The sequence below is a fragment of the Mugil cephalus genome, chromosome 2, assembly GCF_022458985.1.
Source record: "Mugil cephalus isolate CIBA_MC_2020 chromosome 2, CIBA_Mcephalus_1.1, whole genome shotgun sequence".
Classification (NCBI taxonomy): domain Eukaryota; kingdom Metazoa; phylum Chordata; class Actinopteri; order Mugiliformes; family Mugilidae; genus Mugil; species Mugil cephalus.
The window spans coordinates 7,024,982-7,044,070 of NC_061771.1; the positions used below are offsets into that span (position 1 = coordinate 7,024,982).

General features: G+C 42.1%; 2 protein-coding genes across 2 annotated transcripts; both read right to left on the reverse strand.

Moving 5' to 3' along the window:
- Positions 1–1,166: 1,166 nt before the first annotated feature.
- On the reverse strand, positions 1,167–7,749 carry pycr1b (pyrroline-5-carboxylate reductase 1b). The gene is made up of 9 exons (XM_047579304.1): positions 7,601–7,749; positions 6,906–6,994; positions 6,638–6,708; positions 6,298–6,477; positions 5,879–5,986; positions 5,666–5,779; positions 4,702–4,794; positions 2,922–3,085; positions 1,167–2,396 (listed from the first exon to the last, which is right to left on the reverse strand). Exons 2-9 carry the CDS (start codon positions 6,970–6,972, stop codon positions 2,219–2,221), a joined length of 975 nt encoding a protein of 324 aa, XP_047435260.1. The 5' UTR covers positions 6,973–6,994; positions 7,601–7,749; the 3' UTR covers positions 1,167–2,218.
- A 4,328-nt stretch (positions 7,750–12,077) lies between these two features.
- LOC124999946 (myeloid-associated differentiation marker-like protein 2) lies at positions 12,078–18,873 on the reverse strand. Its single transcript, XM_047575198.1, has 2 exons — positions 17,509–18,873; positions 12,078–16,575 (listed from the first exon to the last, which is right to left on the reverse strand). Exons 1-2 carry the CDS (start codon positions 17,787–17,789, stop codon positions 15,924–15,926), a joined length of 933 nt encoding a protein of 310 aa, XP_047431154.1. The 5' UTR covers positions 17,790–18,873; the 3' UTR covers positions 12,078–15,923.
- Positions 18,874–19,089: the final 216 nt, after the last annotated feature.

Here is a 19,089-nt window from a genome sequence, read left to right on the forward strand (position 1 = left end):
TATAAAACAAATTCTGATGTACTGTCTTCTGACACCTATCACAACTACACTGAACATTTTCAGCAATTTAAGCAACAGCAGCTTGTTTGTTGGACAGGACCAGACGCACACACACTCTTTGTGGCCCATGTGCATCAGTGAGTCTTGACCGCCCATGACCCTGTCACCTGTCACCAGTTCACCCGTTTCCTGTCTTTAACCACTGCAGACCAGGAACACCCCACAACATCAACTCTGAGGACAACATTTTCACCTGATGCCCAATAGATCCCACCCACTGACAAATAAGGAGCTATTTTTTTTTTTATTTTTTTATTTTTTTTTACTTCACCTGTTTGTGGTGATAGTTGATCTTTGCATATTGCACACAAAAAGTGACGTGAAATTGTGTTTTCCTCTGCATGAAATAATTTCACACCCACTTGGACATCTCATATCTAATGGGATAATAACATACATTATCATATATAATATCTTTTTCTCAATAATCACTAATTACATTAGTTTCATTATGTATCACACATCAAACTGATAATTCTGTAAAAAAAAATTTCCTTCTGCATTACAGCAAGGTTAGTTTTAGTTAATGCAAACCTTCCATCGCTTGCTGCACCCTCTTGTAAAGTAATACAGCGAGTGGAGAGAGAATACCTTGATTCCACTCACTGGTCATATGTCCTGCTGACAGAAAGCTTCTAAAACTGGATCACGTTTCCTCTTAGAACAGCCAATCACAACGCACTTGAAGGCCAGTGAGGGAAAACACGCTTACCTCTTATTATTTAAGGCATACACGAGGCCTAATTTTAGCAGAAGATGGATCAGATTGGGAAAGAATTCAGGACGTGGTGACCTACCAGACGAGACGAAATGGGTCGCGGGGAGAGATATGGATGATGAGTATGTGAAGCATGTAGCACTCCTCTGCTAATGCCTTTCATTTTAAATGTGGTGTGGTTACATTTTATGGTGGATGATCGTACATTTTAAGTCACTCTTTAGCAATGTGAAGAGGGTAATTTGATCTTCATTGGAATGCGCAAATGGGTCACATTGATCAAAGGGCGCCATCTGGAGGCCAGGGTGGATATTAATTACTTAAAGGAAAAGCCTCAAAACTACAAGAGGTGAGGAAACAACCAACAAAATAATACAAGAGAAGCAAATGTATTTGATGCTGCTTCTTTATTAATATCAACTTTTTGATTTGCATACCAATTTAATAGCTGATATGCCAAACCAAAACAATATATAATATGTAACATTATGACAATAATAACAAACAGAACCATAAAAAAATACATTGTTAGGACGGACTGATGTCTGGCTTTGTGCCTTTACGTCAGAATCTGTATGAGATGTGTTTTTCAGCGTAGGTGCTTCCAGCTTTCTTGTAGCAGGTTCAGATGAAGTTAGATTACCCTAATCAGAAAATGGTGTAAGGGCCTTTGGATTTGAAGATACACAACATCTGACATCAGAGCTGTGTTTAAAAACCTTTATATTAGCGAGAAAAAAAACAAAAAAAAAAACACATGTTCTAGGTCACAGGGCCAAAGACACAATGTCCTTACTGCGCTAAAGACCATAATGTCGACAAATATAAAAGGTGAAAAAAGGGTATTAAAATGTTGTTCGATGCGTGTCAGGTCTTTTTAAACAGTTAAGCACTGTTGGCCAAACAAAAATAGGTATTCACACATGATCATTTACATCATGTAATGTTTTTTTAAAGACAAACATTAAAGACGTACATTAACAGCGTGATGTTACCCAAGCAGCATCTGCTGCCTGGTGTGTACCATGATCATGATGGTCCACTGGGTCATTACCGTTAACAGCCCTAGAGACTCTAGAGCCCAAACACAGACAGATTGTAAATGCACTTATAGTCTTCAGTGTGTCTCTGGATTTGTGCATGTGTACACAGTCATCCTCGGTCATAACATAATGCTGTAATTGTGAGCAGTGTGTGTGTGTGTGTTGAATACACCAGTTTGTGTGTGTGATGTGGTGAAGTCACCACCAGGTCCAATTTCTCAATGTCAAGTCTGAATAAATAATTTGTGATTTGGATTCATTTCAGAGTCATCCTGAGTTGTTTTTAAATCAATGGTTGATCAGCTGTAGAAGATGTGTGTATGTCCATCCATGTACACACTGGTACACTAACACCTGTAATATGTTTGCGTGCGTTTGTTTATGCCTCTCCCTCTACTCAGTTCTTCTTCTTGATCCCAGAGGTGCGATTGTTGAACAAGCTGAGTCCCGATTTGCCGTTTCCATTGCCCACACCGCTGACTGTGACTCCGGGCTGCTGGAGAACTTTGTCCAACGTGGTTTTCTTAATGGCCGCTGGTGAGATGCGCTCCTGGTCTGCCAGGAACTGAAGCTCCCTGTAAGAAGAAGGAGATTGAGGTGTATTATAGCTCCTTCCTTATACCAGCTAGAAAGCATAAAGGGTCACGTTTGATCTTTTAAGTATGGACCCAAAGTGGATGGGAGTTTTGGTACATTTCTTGAATTTTAACATTTGTTTACATATAATCCATGCATCTCATCTGTTAGAACACATGACATATACTGCAGCCAACAGGAATAGACCTGAACTACATTCAGGACAATTGTGAAAGAAAATAACGTGCTCTACCCCAGCAGGTGGCAGTAGTCTGTATTTTTCGTTCAAAACAGGAAATGGGAAGTACTATTGACTGGGAGGCTAGGAAGATCTACGAACATCATGTAGACCTGTCCTCTTCTGAATCATGTTGATCAGCCCTCAGACATTTCTTAAGATCATTATGATTTATGATCTTATGGATTTTTGCAAATTTTGAAAACAACGCACAGCAGGAGAATAAAAGCAGAGAAACTGTGTTGGCTAGAAGAGGGATTTATCTTCTGAGATGCAGCTTTCTCACCGTGTCCTGATGCATGAAGCCTCCACTGCGTTGATCAGGAGGCTGCGGAAGCCGCCGCTCTCCAGGACGTGCAGGGCGTGGATGGTGGCGCCCCCTGGCGAACACACGTTGTCTTTGAGCTGGCCGGGATGCTGCTCCGAGTCTAGCAGCATCTTAGCTGCTCCCTGAAAGACAAGAAGATGATTTACTCAAACAAAACAGTTCATATAGCCACACAATGATTTCATTAGTTGCACTGATTTGAACTGTTTTGTAAAGTCTGTTTGAAAGTCTGTTCCATATTTACAATGGAAGCTCGAAGTTTAGATACACCTGAATCTGTTAAAACAGATTTTTTTTTAACAAACTTCATTGGCAGGTCAGTTGGAACATCTACTCTATATGTGACACAATTCATTTAATCAACAGTTGTTTACAGAGTAAAGCAATTTCAGTGGAGATGACTAAAGGTATCACATTCATCTTACAAACAATACTATGCAAATATAAGCAACATACTGCTCAAGAAGAAGTATTAGTTCTCCTAGAGAGGATTGTACTTTGGTTTCAAACATACAAATAAATCTCATAACAACAGCAAATGACATTGTGAAAAGACTGGAAGAACATAACCTGAAAGACTGCTCAGCGAAAAAAGAAGCTTCTGCTCCAAACTTTGCCATGAATAAACCAAGCTCCTGTTTGCAGTCTCACATCTGAACAAACATCTTATTTTTGGCAGAAATGTCCTCTGGTCAGATTAACAAAATTAAATAAAAATGGAACCGTTTGCCATAATGACCATCGTTATGTCTGGAAGGTAAATGGGAAGGCTTGGAAGCCAAAGTACTGCCCCTGAGCCATGAAGCACGGGGGTGGCAGCATCATGTTGTGAGTGAGCTTTGCTGCAGGAGAGACTGGAGCACTTTGTAAAAAAAAAATTTAAAAAAAAAAGATGGCATTTGTTTTTTTTTGGCAAGGCTTTTGCCAAAAAAAGGTTTGTACAGAAGACACCAGGACACCAAAAGCAATAATTTCCAGTAATTCATGTTAATAAACTGCCAAACTGTGATCCCACCACAGCCTGCATTGTTAATCTTATGTTAAAAAGAAACTGTCTTGAATTTTATGTATACCCTGAAGAAAACGGATACAGAATTATGTACCATTTTTATTAATCATTTCTTCTGTTTTGGCACGACACAGTGCCCTGTTTGTGTTTATGTATTTAATTCAGCAGTTATCACACAGAAGTATTACGCGGTCCACCGCAAGCAGCAGTTCAATCTTAATGAGTTCTTTGCCTCCAAACAGACACAGTAATGAAACAAGGAGACTTGGGCTATATTCTGTTTTTGTTTGTATTTTGTGCATATCAAGACCTTGGATGACAAAAAAAATACACAAAACTTGTGAAACCTAGATCCAAACCCATTTAGATGCAATTCCAATCAGATCAGTCTAGGGATGCGGTACAGTCTGGACACACAGATGTAAGTGTCTTTGGCATCACTCACAACGACAAAGTCAGAGTGACCTAGCGGCTCAACAGAATTCATGCTGCTCTATGGAGGACACCTCTGTCCAGGCAAAGCTGGGAAGAAGTAGATTTAATTCTGTGTCACCAGCATCGGTATGTACAGTAGCCAACAATGCCTACATCTTTACCACAACAACCACCCTTCTGTCTGATTTGAGAAACACAGCGTTGTTTTCTAAAATCTGAAATCCAAGCCTTAATATTGAGAGCAAGCAGAAAACAAAAAAATGTGAAACACACGCATACTAAGCACTCACTGACCAATAGGGCTTGGGCTCCGAGTCTGACAGCCAGTCTCCGAGGCAGACCCATCTTCACTCCTCCGTCTGCAAGAGCATCCACAGCTGTGAACGCCTGTTTGAACACAAAGTTGGCAACAATTTCATCAGCATGTCTTTAAAAGACGTACAGCCATTTTACAAATCATCATCAGATAGATTCACAGATTTATTTTATTCTTAAATTAAAAACACAGATTTTAACCAAGTTATTTTACGTCTCCTTTACTGATAACATACTCTTTGTCCTGTATAGTTTGAGTTAGAACAATAAGGTGTCTCGAACATCTTGTTAGATTTAAAGAGATTCTGTCTAAAGCTGTAGTTCTTTGAAGACAGCAGATAAAAACCCAAAGCAATTATTCTTAATTTATAACCACAGATTTGGAAAGACACACAAGTCATTACCACAGCTGGGCTCCCTCATATGATTGCTAAAAGTAAAAATACACATTCGTCCTCTTCCCTCTGCCACTGTTTAGACCTCAAGCTGTAAAACATGTGCAACATATTACCACTGAACCGCAGCCTGAACGTGAAGAGTTTTTTAACAGTCTAAGCTGTCGAGACTACACACTCTGTACGAAGATAAATTAATCTGTTTAATTATCAAGTCAATCAAAAGCCAAAGAAGCATGAATGTATTATATAAAACATGTCAGACATTTTCTTTGGAAATGCACTTGCATACGTGTCATTATTTTTGACATCTTTTAGACTAAATATTTGATCACAAGATAATGATTTAGCTAAGGCTGTGAAACCTGACAGCTGAAGACACACTTAACTAATGGCAACAGGTTTTTGAAAAACACCGCACATCAGTTCAAATCAGACTCAAAAGGAAAAGAAATACAGAAGACTCAGATCTAGAAGGTTTAAGGGCTTTCACGGATCATTTCCCAGCTCCACCATTTGACAGTAAAGACTCAATTCTTGCTACTTACGTAGGCAGGTCCGCTGCCACTCAGACCAGTGACCGCATCAATGAGGTCCTCCTCCACCTCCGTGCAGTAACCTACACTGGCCATCAGCTGCTCCAGTAACTTCCCATCCTCCACCTTAAATAATAACAAAATGCTTGTTAATTCCCATTTACCTTCATCAAAGCCATTCATAAACACTTTGACTCCGTGTTTCCTCGTTTCACCCATCTTTACCTCCGCATGTGTCCCAGTGGCGTATACTGTAGCCCCCTCTTTCACCACCACTGGAGTATTTGTCATGCACCTCATGACTTTTGGAGCTGCTCGGTACTGAAGCAGTTTCTGCAATATGGAAAAGGGGTAAGCACAAGATGTAATGGGTTTCTTTTATATGTTTGGAAACACACGCAGAACACTTTTTAAACTTAACTTTAGGTGACAGTTAACTGCATGTACACCACAGATCCCATAATGAAATCTAAACACCACGTTGGCACACTCAAATTCTGATAAGAGTCCAGCTCCATCAGGCCAAGAAAGGGAGGATGGAGTAAAACGTATGTGCTGATGTGAAAGCTCGAAAAGGGAAATAGCCAAGCACCTGAAAAGATTGTATTTCAGAGCAGAAGAGAGAGAGATATTGTGAGAAAGACCTTCTCTATGGAGCTGATGGTGACACCTGCAGCACAGGAGACTATGAGGTGGCGGTCCTCGATGTCTGGTCCAATCTCATCCAGAACGAAGGGGATAATGTGAGGCTTCACAGCCAAAAAGAGCACGTCACTCTTGCTGACCGTCTCTTTGTTGCTAGTCGTCAGGTTCACCCCCATTTTCTGCAGAGGAAAAAAAAAAAAGGAAATTGGCATCAGTGAAGAGATGTTAAGATGTACAGAGAAGGCAGCAGAAAATTTAGACAAGCACACACTCGCAAACCAGCTGCTTCGCTTTCCACTCCCAGACACCACACAACCAAACAGAAACTTGGCTCCTCACCCTGAGGCCCGACACTGTGGGAAGATCCGTGTCTGGAGAGCTGGCTGTGATCCTCTGTGTAGCGATCACACCTGGAGAGAGACACGGGAGGAAGCGGAGACCATGACGTGGGAAATACCAGCTGTAAGATAAGACCTTCTTGATCCCCTGAGGGAGAGTTCACATTACAGCAGCACAGGGAAGACTCTAAAGAAGTAAGAAACGTCCAAAGAGGAGAGGAGGGAGTGTACGATTTGACGTTAATGAATTCAGATTCCGTTCAGCTCACCTGCAGCAGTGAAGCCCTTAACCAGTGCATGAGCCAGCTGGCCCGCTCCAATGAATCCAACGCTCATCCTGTCAGATGATGTGCTGTTTCTGTAAATAAAGAAGAGAGCTGCAGCAGACCGTCATTCATTTCAGTCTATACCCTCAGCCCCTAATATGCAACATGCCTTCCACTTTCTATCTCTGAGCGTATTGACAAGTGGATGAGAAAGGCCTTTTGGTGGTGATGAAACCAAGAGAAAAAGTCTTGGAGTCGGAGCACAGAGTCTAAATAGTGATGAAACACCTCCTCTGAAATTCTGGCAGCCCTCTCGGCCTGATGTGCATTCACGGCTGCCAGCTCCACGCTCAAATAAAACTCACCAATGTCCCAAACAAAAGCGCACGGCCTCTTTTTCTGCGTAAAAACGCTTTGGATTGTCAGCTTCACTGTACTGATCAGTAAGTATAAAACCAACGGATCTTTAAAACTATCTCAAGTATTCGCCATTTCACGTGTTGAAATCGTATTTTAACACCGTGTTATGTTGGTCAACAAACCACTTATTCAGGAAACGTTAGCACTGGCGCTTCAGTGGATGCTAATAAGGATCATAATAGCATTTGCTATTGAAGCTAGCCGCTCTGCTAGCTAAGTCTCACAGCCACAAATAAAGACGGAAACACGACATATACGAGTTAAACAGAAACAGATACCTGTACGTAGATGTTCGGGCTGAAATCCCCGAGTTGACAGGTGGAGGCTGTCGACGTGACCGTTACGTCCCGGGGCTACGGTAAAACAGAAAACACCACTTTTTGGTGTCAACGTGGCTTCCTCTTTTTACACAACTTCCATGTGGGCTTCAGCTGTGATGGACAGCTCCACCGGCCAATCACAACACAGACGTCGCTTGCACTCAGCCAATGAGGAGCGAGAAATCCAGATATGGGCGGGATATGCAATCCGCTCCGCCCAGTTGCATCAGTCTGGTGAGAAGGTGCCAGGGAGGATCAGGATGTAGGTCAGATAAATGTGTTATAATGTAGGTTATACGGAGGAAGGCCTGTACTCACAACATATTCAGAGCATATCTTACTGATTCAACACGGACACACCCCAACGCAACCGTGTGGACAGAACACTAAGCACTAATCCAATAAAAATATATGTCATTTATTGTAAAATACATACTGTATGTGTGCAGATTAAAATAAAATATATTACAAAAAATATATTTATAGACATTTAATGTATATAAACCCTTGAGACACACAATGAGCATTCACAAATACATAGCTCAGATTTATTGGCATATGTGCAGACATACAAGGATATAAGGACACAATACAATATATAAAAGGTTTGGTTTTAAGTGGAAAGGGAACTGTATAGATTGTGCCCCTGGCCCCTCGTGGTGTACAAATATTCACAAGTATTTGTTAGGTAACACAATGTACATGCTGTAGTCCAGAGAAAGTGTGTTGCTTTAGATTCAGTTTCAGCTTTATTTGTTTTTTTAAGCATTTAATTTATATACATCTATCTTCCATATGCTGGTACATGCAGCATGTATAGACTATATTTATCTGCCTGATTCGTGCACATTGACACAATTAGTGAGCATAATGAAATCCTTTATCTAATCATGTCTATCTCAGCCGTCACTGGGTGAGAGGTGAGTTACACCTTCAAACAGGATCCTGGAGCCTATCCCAGATGTTGGATCCATCATTACAAAAGCAAAAATAAAAATATGAAGAATAAAATACATTTACATAATGTTTTGACTTTCCCATGTTATGCTATTATTATTTTCCACCCACAAATCTAAAATTAGAAAATAGGTTTCCAGAAGGATACCTTTTGCCATTTTGATAAACATAAACCTTGGGGGCCTCTTCTATCTAGTTTGGACGACAGGAGATACACATCTTTGCCCAGAACGTAGGGTCACCACTAGTAACTAATAACTCCACTTTATGATTTACATACACAAGCAATCACACATGGCTGCAAAATAATTTACCAGTCAGATATATATCATACATGAGTCCTACATACAGTATATAATATTGTGAATTAGTTTTGTCTTATTTAATTGCTGTTTTCATACTAAATTATCTGTTATGATGTAATAATACGCAGGGTTTAGGAAACATTCTCTATGAAGGGTTCATGAACTTTAACTTGTTAATTAAACTTAAGTTTAACCAGTATTATTTTTACTTGAGTTAATTTTGATTAGTTAAGATTTAATTTTTTTAACATTTTTATTACCAGAATTACCGTAAATAGACAACATTTTTTCTTTCTTCCCTAGCAGACACATCAAGCAGAATGGCTTCGTATGTTACAAGTGTTTCGTAAGAGGGTATGTTGCAGCACTTATCATTTATGTACTGTCTTTTTGTTTTGCTTTTAATTTTTTAATGTAAAATTATGACAATCATGCTAAAACTGTTCTCGTGTGATGAATAGCTGCAGTTATTTATAGTTCTTAAAGCAGAAGTCACACCCTGTTTTCTTATATATATATATTCTTCATTGGAGGCAACGTATCACCATTTCACATGCCAACAAAACACTTCTGGTTCCCAGAACTGGCTTGGGATATTTCAGGGACCACTGTTTGAGTAGGAGATTGTTATTCTAGCAGGAGACGTCAGTGCTTTTTATTTCTTTCCCCATAGATTTGACAGAATTTGAAATAAAGCAGAATTGGAAAGCGTGCTGCTAATGAGCTGTGGAATATGAATACAGTTTGGCTGTCTGTCCCTCGGTGGTTCACCAACACACATATTCAAAATTAACCATGAGTTTGGCCTGTAACTGTCAGATTGATGCTAAAATCTCGCCTCTGCACATTTGAATAGGACTGACCCTCTTCTTGTCTTTCTGCCTGTCTCTTTCTTTCATGTTTCTCAGTCATACCATGCCATGCCAGGCTAAATTTACACTCCACACAGGAGGAAGTGGCATGCCTCCTTTGAGGGACCACGTTCCATTTATTTTCTCACAGGAATGCAGACTGGGAGGTTGGGTATGCGCCCATCTATTTATAAAGCTGAATGCAAGGATTGGGGTTCAAGCTGCCAAAGCACCAGCTGTTGGGAAACTCATCATCATCATCAGTCAGCTGTGCAGAGTGAGAAAACATCCTCGGCTAAAGGTTGTGATGAGGAGTGTAAATTAATCAGTTGTCCAGTTTTCCCTTGTTAGATGATGGCTTTAACACAGCCCTGTCCAACCTGCCAGAACATACGTCTGGTGGATTAACAATCTCAAGAGGCGCTGAAGGGGGAAGCTCATGTGCCAGTTTGTACAGCGCGAGGCCCAGGTGAGCTTAATCAGCTGATAAATCTCCACTATCAGGCAAAGTTCTGCTGAAGTCAGCAAGGAAAGCCTCCAAAACAGCGTAGGGAGTGTGTAACATGAGAATCTCCCAGAAGTGGAGTATTGAATTTCAGGAACATCCTCCTGAATGTAATGTTTGTGACTTGAAACAATCAAACTGAAGGGTATCTACACCGAACAGCCACAGCATTAAGACCACCAGCTGGTGAGGTAACAGTGATGATCTCATTAACATTGAATGTTCCTCTGGGAAACCTGGGTGCAGGCATTTAAGTGGATATTACTTTGATATGTACCACCACCTGAACATTGCTGCAGAATAGGCCACATCCTCCTGCCATATGTTCCCCATATAAGCGACACACACAAACCCAAGAAAACAGGATTCATCATTCTCCATCCGTTGCTCCATAATGTTATTTGTATAGCATCAATAACCATACAAATAGTCTCAAGAACAAGAAAAACTCTCTTTTAATAAGAACCTAGAGATGAACTCATCTGCTTGAGGCTGACTGGCTAGAGACAGATAAAAGAGAAGAGGAGGAGGAGGAGGAGGAATGAGATAAACAGATCTGTCGTACATATACGATACAATACATCTGACTAAAACATACATGTAGAATCTAGTCATGATACAAGCAGGAGTACAACACTGCTGCATGTTATAATATAAAATATAACAAGAGCACGGGGGCTTAAAACTATTAACACTGTTCTGATGTTCATATGACTATTGTTCAGTTCAGAAAAAAACAACAACAAAGGAATAAAAGTCAGATTGCTTTAACCGTTGTCTTTAAAAGCAGCAGAATTTAAGGAACAATATTCTCTACTGATGATACAAAGTGTCACTGTTCTTCCCCTTGGAATAATTACCCACATATCTGTTCTCTGAGCCTAATCTCAAACAAGCTGAACATTTATTTTTTGTGATATATCTGCGCCACTCTCCCTCTCGGTCTAACAGAGACACACAAAGTCAATTTACCACTGCCTGCCTCTGTTCTATCTGTCGCTCAGACTCTGTATGTGTGCTGAGGCGTGACAACACTCATTCAGTCTTTCTTTCTTTTCTTTTCTTTTCTTTTTTTTTTTTGACAAAACCCCAAGAGATTTATTAAAAATCCCGCAGAGCACAAATCTTTTTCTTGTTTCTTTCCAGCACACACAGCGACGCAGATCCGGGTGAAGTGTTCACAACAAATTGTTGCTTGCGGTGATTAGAGTCCCGAGGTTTTTACAAGTGTGTGCTCGACGATGACAGAGCGAGGATAAGAAAACGAGAAAAAGAGAGAGAGAGCGGGAGGAGAAGGAGATGTGCATATTTAATATCACAGGCAGACAGAAAATCTTTTCCAAGCGTTTGTGCGTCTCCCTCCTCCTGCAGACTGAGTAGTGACAAAGACAGCATGCAGAAGAAATGACAGCAGTGAAGTTGAAGCATCCAGAGTATTGTCAGCTCTCAATTTGATGTCAAAACCAAAACTAATAAATGGTTTCTCACCGCACATCACAAAACCTCAGACTGAAAATCCCAGAAGAGCCAGAAGGAGAAGAAGCTGTAAGAGGAGTCATTCTTCTTCTTCTGTGTTTCTATCTTTGGTTCAGGAGAGAGAGGAGAAGAGTGCTGGTGTCTGAGGCAGACAGGAGGAGGCAAAACTGGAGCCAGAAGGTCACAGGAGGATGTTTGTTCTCCAGCTGTGATCACCAACACGATCAGCACTAAAAGCTTGACAAGCTCCAGGTCTCTGCACTTAATCATTCAAGTGGAAATTAACCTCGACAAGGTGTTAAAACACTAGAAAATGATACTCAAAATAAGAAAAATCAGTGTACATGTCAGTAGTTTGAATTTTATTTGTACAGTTTCAGTGAAAAGGAACAAAAACAATATAAGTGTTTTTATAGATTTTGGAATTTAAGCAAACTTTATTCATTTAGATAGCACCTTTCATGTACACATGCACGCAGAAGAGCTTTGGATAAATAAAAATTACAAACACGATTGCAGAGATGCAGCAGGTAAAGAAAGGACACAACATCACTATTTTTCTCACTAAATGTATTTATATTTCTATGTAGTACCAGATGTCAGTAGCAACCCATGCATGCAAAGAAATCAAACCATACATGTCCATAAATGTATGTGTAATAAAATGCATGACACGGGGAAAAAGTACTGAACACACTGAAATTAATACTTTGTACAAAAGCTTTTGTTGGTAATAACGGCTTCAAGGCACCTCCTATATGGAGTAAGTAGTCACGTGCTTTATTCAGGTGTGATTTTGGTCCATTCTTCCACACAAAAAGTCTTCAGATCCTCCTCTATGAACCCTGATCTTTAGTCCTTTCCATAGATTTTCTCTTGGACTCCAGTCGGGTAGCTGGCTGGGAGCTCACTGGCTGTTTGTTTGCTGAAATGTCCACCCTTGTTTCTCCATCTCCATCGTCCTTGTAGATGTCTCTGTACATTTGTCTGTTAATCCTCCCTTCAGTTATATGAAGCTTTCCAGTGCCGTATGCTGACAAACTGCCCCACACCATGATGTTCCCACCTCTTGGTCTGATGTCTGGTGTCATTTTACCTCCAAACGTGATGTGTGTTAAGGCATCTGAAAAGTTCAACTTCTGTTTCATCTGACCGGACGATGTTCTCCCAGTATTTCACAGTTTTGTCTAAATGTTGTGCAGCAAACTCTGAACAAGCAGCAACATGTTTTCCTGGTAAACGTGCATACAGGCCACAGCGGCCAAGCTCATTTCTTCTTGTTTTCTTTCCATTGTACAACCGTTGCACCGGCTAATTTCAGGTCTCTCTGAAGCGCTCCACGCGTTGCCCTCGGGTCTTGGACAACTCTTCTGATAATTCCAGTCAGAAATCTTGCACGAAGCACCTGGTCATGGCCGGTTTATGGTGAAATGTTGTTCTTTCCACTTAAATGGAAATTATGGCCTCAACAGTGGTGACTGGAGCATTCAGAACGTTTAGAAATCCTTCTGTATCCTTCTTAACATCACCATACCCTTTTTCCAGGCCCCTCTCTTCATGTGTTCTATATTATTTAATCTGTCGTTTTACATTATTAAACATAACTTCAGTTATGGACATCTGTGGTTTCATTTCTATGCATGTGTGGATTATAAGAGTCGTTACCAACATCTGGTCAAGTATATTTACTGATTGTTGAGTACCTACCCGCTGTAGGTCTTTTAATAATATGCAGATCACCTCTTCCTTTAAAACAGTAACAGTCTGTATGATGAACTCTACTGGCCGTGGTGAATGCTTTCAAAATAAGCACCCACACTGTTTTGTATACAGTAGTTTCCTGAAGCTACGGTCTGACGTAGTCCCAGACCCACTGAGGGCTACGGTTTAGACCTCAATAATGTTCCACTCAACATTTGGCAAAACGAGAGACAAGATCTACCGGGGGAAGCTGACATCAGCAACATGCGCCATCACGGATTAGTCACAACAGTGAGCCAGCCGTCCCTCCGTGTGCCCCCAGCTGGAAAGTCACGAGGGGACAGTCATGATGGACACCTGTCGCGGCTCATCTCTGTCACACAGCTATGTTTAAGACAGAGACCCGTGGGAAGAGAGGAGTCAAACGAGCGCCAAACATGGAACAGCTGCTAAACCGGAGGTCTGGAGAGGAGCGGGGAGCGCACGCAGGCCTCAACCAAGCTACAGACTGCTCTGTGGTGGCGCCGTCCGTCACTCTCTGTGCTACCTTTCTCTGGGCTCTGTCACATTTCACTGATGGTACGTCTCACTCCGGAGATATTTGTCAGGGGAAGAGTTCAAGTGCTGCCTCCCAAGGGCTTGTCGAAATGAAATAATCACGCTGAGGATCATGATGCTCCCGAAAGCCGAGAAACACACACGAGATAAAAATATCACATCAACAGCAAAACGTATTTACTGCCGCTAAAATGATCACCGCTTTGTAAATCCACCACTCATCTGCTCTCTGTCCATGTTTCACTTGTACCATTTTACTAATTTACATAAATTGGCAGCGAGCAAAGCTCCGAGCCACACAGTGACGTTTTCCGCAGTCTTATGCAGATTTGGATACAAGAGCAGCCAACTGGTGCTGGATTTGCTGCATGAGAACCGAGGCAGTTCTGGGGGACATGTGCTGTGCCACAACACTTCCAGAAGACTCAGTATAAGACATCCACAGAGCGCACAGATGTGACAGGGCACTACATTGATCCTGGATTAGAGAGAGGAGATTCACTGGAGTGACCAAAGATGAGAAGGAAGGAGGGGTGGAGGCGAGGAGGAGGAGGTTGCTATGGTGTTTAAAGGAGGAAAAAAACTGATTTTATTTCTGTGTCTCAGCTCTTTTGCCCCCATAAGATGGAGGGATAGACAGTCTCTCTGTCCAGCACTGACGTCCAAAGCTTAAGATTGAGGATCTGTTGGCTTATGCACGTGCAAAACTTGATGGGGAAATTAGAAAAGAAGCCCTACGTCACGTATCCGTGTATAAAAAACACTCGATCCCTTATTGAAAATCGTTTGAATCACATTTACAAATGATTCACACATGTTATGCATTAGCTGGACGGCGACGGAGTCATTTCGTACAACTGTCGTACAATATTCAGTTACTATAAGCCTTCAGCCAGAAAGCCATAAATAATACTTACAAAGTCGTGACATACACAGCGAATGACATGGGCAGCCTCAAGAGATGTACGGTAAATTTGTGCACAACTTAACTGAGAACAATACAGGGATTTTAACTTTTTTCATCTTAACTTTCTGACCAAATTTTAGCAGTTGTTGGATAATTTGACCGAATGTTTATATTTGACAATTTACATTTGGGTTCTCTGTATTATATTAAAATCTTTTTTGGGGCCATTTCAGGGCACACATCTTATAAATACAATGATGCTGTACAGAAACAGCATTAGTGTTTGGAAAAATGTGTTAAATGCTGTTAAATGTGAAACCTGCCAGTTAAGAATCCTATAGATAATTTTAACCGTGAGTCTGAATAAATGAGTGGTAAATTACTTTTTAACATTTGACCTGTTAAGTTGAGGACACATTGTGTCCTATGTTCCCTCTCCTCGGTCACGCTGACCATGATCACATTGTGCAACAGTGACTATGGTGTTTATTCAAACTGCAGGTCATCCTGTTTTCAGGAACTGACAGAAGCATTTCATAGAGACAACAGCCTCCTATAAATGCGGTGTCATGGCTTCAGTATGGGTGCAGGCAGCTCATGTTTATTTCTGGCAGCCTGGGTAAAGTCCACAGACCGTTGGTGTGGGGTTTGCAGATGACAGGGATGCCACAGATGCCAAAGCCAGACTGACTATTTATATTCAAGACTTGCTTGTTTTATTTGAACAAGAATATGAGTAGCGTGTAAATGCGTCTCATGCCACGGGTCAAGAATGGTGGGTGAGGCTGGCTCTGAGGGAAGTTAAAGTCAAAGGCATGGGGTGTGGCAGATTCCTTGACAGTGCTTTCAGTTTGGATTTTGCTGCAGACAAGTGCAGCACTTGTAATGCCCTGAGCCTGCAATCTTTCACACGTAACGTATTTGCCTTTTGGCCTTTAACGGTTTGAACTCACAGACAAATCATAAATGAGTGACTTAAACTTGTTGAACCAGTGATGTCAAATAAGTTCTCCAAGTGACGCTACACCCGAGAGTTAGCTGGCACACGTGAGGGGACAAATCGTATCCTCTGGGAATAGATCAGGTCTGCTGTGTACAGTCCAAAGTTGACGAAGGAGAACACCGTCACCACAACTTTGCTGTCCCATGGACATTTCCCCTGTGGGCAGGACGATGGTCTCCACGGGGAGCCATACTTGGTGTCAAAGCAGAACACAGGCCACACCACTGATGCACTCAAGTAGAGCAGAACCTCCAGGAGAGTGCAGACCACCACGAAGTGTTCAAAAGGCATGCAGTGCACCTTCTTAGTCCGCTTGCACACCTTCATTATGACCACCACTGTCGTCAGAGCGAAGCAGAAAGCGTAGACGACGACGCAGTAGATGGTGGCGGCGTACCGAGAGTACTGACTGCCGTTGTGAAGAGCTCCGAAGATGATGCAGGCCACGAAGCCTTGAACGACTTTCAGAAGGCCAGAGATGGTGGCCATGTAGCCCACCACAATCTGGCCTGGCCTGGCTCGGCACAAGGCCACTTCAGCACCGTAGGCCACAGTGCCCAGGATGGAGCAGACGGTGACGGCGATGCGGAAATCTCTGACTTCACAGCCGGCGTAGGGGCAGTCAGATCGGACAAAGAACAACGGGTAAACCACAGAGGCTGTGACATACCTGAAGGAGGAGACAGAAAACCACGGTGTTAAGAGAAAACATGCTCCAGTTATCTCAGTGTAATGAATGGGGGAACAATGCTGTAGTTTGATGAAACGATCTCAAATCTTGATCCACTCGCTGATCTTTAGGAGGATCTTTATATGGTATTAAACCAGTTGATCAAGCATTTGTCACTTGGTTCCCATGACGACGACTCATCCAGCCCCATTTAGTGGCCAAGAGATGTGTTTGTAAATTGTGACCAAGATAACAGATCGATCCAGATTAGGATTATTTAGTTTTTAAATGCATAAATGCATTTATTGTTGATCACTCACAACTTTTACTCATTGAAATGCCTTTTTACTTGCTAACCACTCCATATTCACCAGGTAGACTTTATCTTTGTTTATCTTTGTATTTTGGCCAACAGGTAGCTTACTTGAATTTTGTCAGAGCTTTTTTTTTTTTTTTTTTTTTAAATCCAATGATCGACCTGTTTTTTTCCTGAACAACACTGACCAAAAGTAGAGAGAATGGACCAGAACAGTTAAGTTACAGCCTTTAAAATGAAAACATTGAGGGGGGAAAAGCCTCAGAGAGCTGAGAGTAAAACACCCAGCCTGTAAATTCTCAGTTATCACTACAAGCAACATTTGTTCTACTGCAGATGTAAAAAGTTTAATGTGTCATTATTTCTTAGGCACAGTAACATATTTTGAAAACCAATGAAAATGATGTGGTTTTAGCATCTTGGCCCAAAATGGCCCAAGGGTTTGTAAAAACATTGTGGCATTTCTGTGTGATAACTGCCCTCTTAAGATGAACCAGTAAACAAGTAAGTAGTAAGCTCTCTAGGAATGAAAATAAGCATGATTTTGGTTTCATCGTGACTTCTTGTGCGTGTTTTCTATTTAAGTCACCCTCTCAGCCGAGGAAACCCCGACTTACATGAGCGTCGCCAAGGCGGCGCTTGTGACTGTGAGGTTGTCCCAGGATACCGGCAGGTAGCTGTAGAGACGAGTAGCATCCAGGAAAAACACCAGGACTGACGTGGCGAAGCAGAAGCACCACGTCGCCATGCAGAACACACCAGGTGAACCGCTGTAGCCGGCGCTGTGGGTTACCATGGCAATCACAGCACAGCCCATCGCTAACTGACAGAGGCGGGCAGCACCCAGATACGAGCAGAGAGTCTTGAGGCTGAGGTACGGACCAGCCCGGGAATCCATGTTGTACAATGAGATCTGCAGGAGGCGAATCCTTCAGGGAAGAAACCGGATGTCCACAGGCCGAACGAGGCAAGATGATGAGGAGTTTAAAGTCTAAAGAGTTCAAGGTTATTGTGACACCATCCGGAATCTTTCATGAGCTACTCTCACAGATCTGAACCACTAACTCTGTTTCAGATCGTGCTTTTCTGCGTCACCTGTCGTCCAACGGCCTCTCGTAGCTTTTTTCCTCTTATTCCTTCACTTACTTCCGGTTTTGCTTTGCATCCCCTCCGATGACATTACAACAAGGTTATGCGTCTGAACAACACTGTAACATCCAAATGAGAACGTCTCTATTCCTACAAGAACGTCATCACAAATGCTCCAGTGTCTACGACCAGCGTGTGGCAGGATATCCAGATGGTGAGACGTTTTAAGGTGGTACTGTCCGGACTTGTAGGAGGTCTTCTGTCCGTCTTATTTCTGTGTTGGTGTATCAAACAATGACACAACGTACGCACTTTTATAACGGAGGGTCTCAGTGTCAACCCTGTTACCTTAACCATGAATATCAGTTCAGCTGTCAAGTGACTTGGTGGGGACTTTCTTATGGCCTTATTTCTGTGTTGGTGAATCAGAGTACAGCAAGTATGTCAGAGACATTTTCTGTCAGTAGTCATGCCAGGCTGACGAACACACTTACTCTTCAGCTGAGAGCTCGCTCAGCGGTCACAGCGATCCAGTATAATGCTCCAAGCAAACCAGGAAAGGTGAGTTGAAATTCCCGTCTAGCTGGTTCGATAAGTAACACTCTCTGTTAAAAGTCACCCTGACGAGAACTTGTAGATCCTGTCGGCGGATAGCTACCGCACACGTCACGCTACAACCCGGTCCAGGCCGACGCCTCAGCTGTAGAAATACTCCAGACTCAGAATCTCCTTCGCGAATCTTCCAGGATCATTTGTGAAGGCTCGTTCAACTCTCATCCTCTCACTTTCCCTCACTCACAGAATTTTTCCTCATACACTTTCTCCTTCCTGGCTGTCCCTCCTTGTGCTGTGAGGAAGGGGTACAGCTGATCAGTCAGACCAGAATGGGAGTTATTTAGGGTTGGGCCGTCACCACATGAGCGTTGGAGGGTGGTCTACATGTGCTCGGGTGTGGAGCTGGGGCATGCAGACACATTGAAGACCCCGTGAAAAGAACGGTGAGAAAACTGACCCATGATGCGGACTGTAAGACAGACTGTGTACACAAATCAGCATCAATATGTGATACACACTGATCAGCCACAACATTAAAACCACAGACGGGAGAA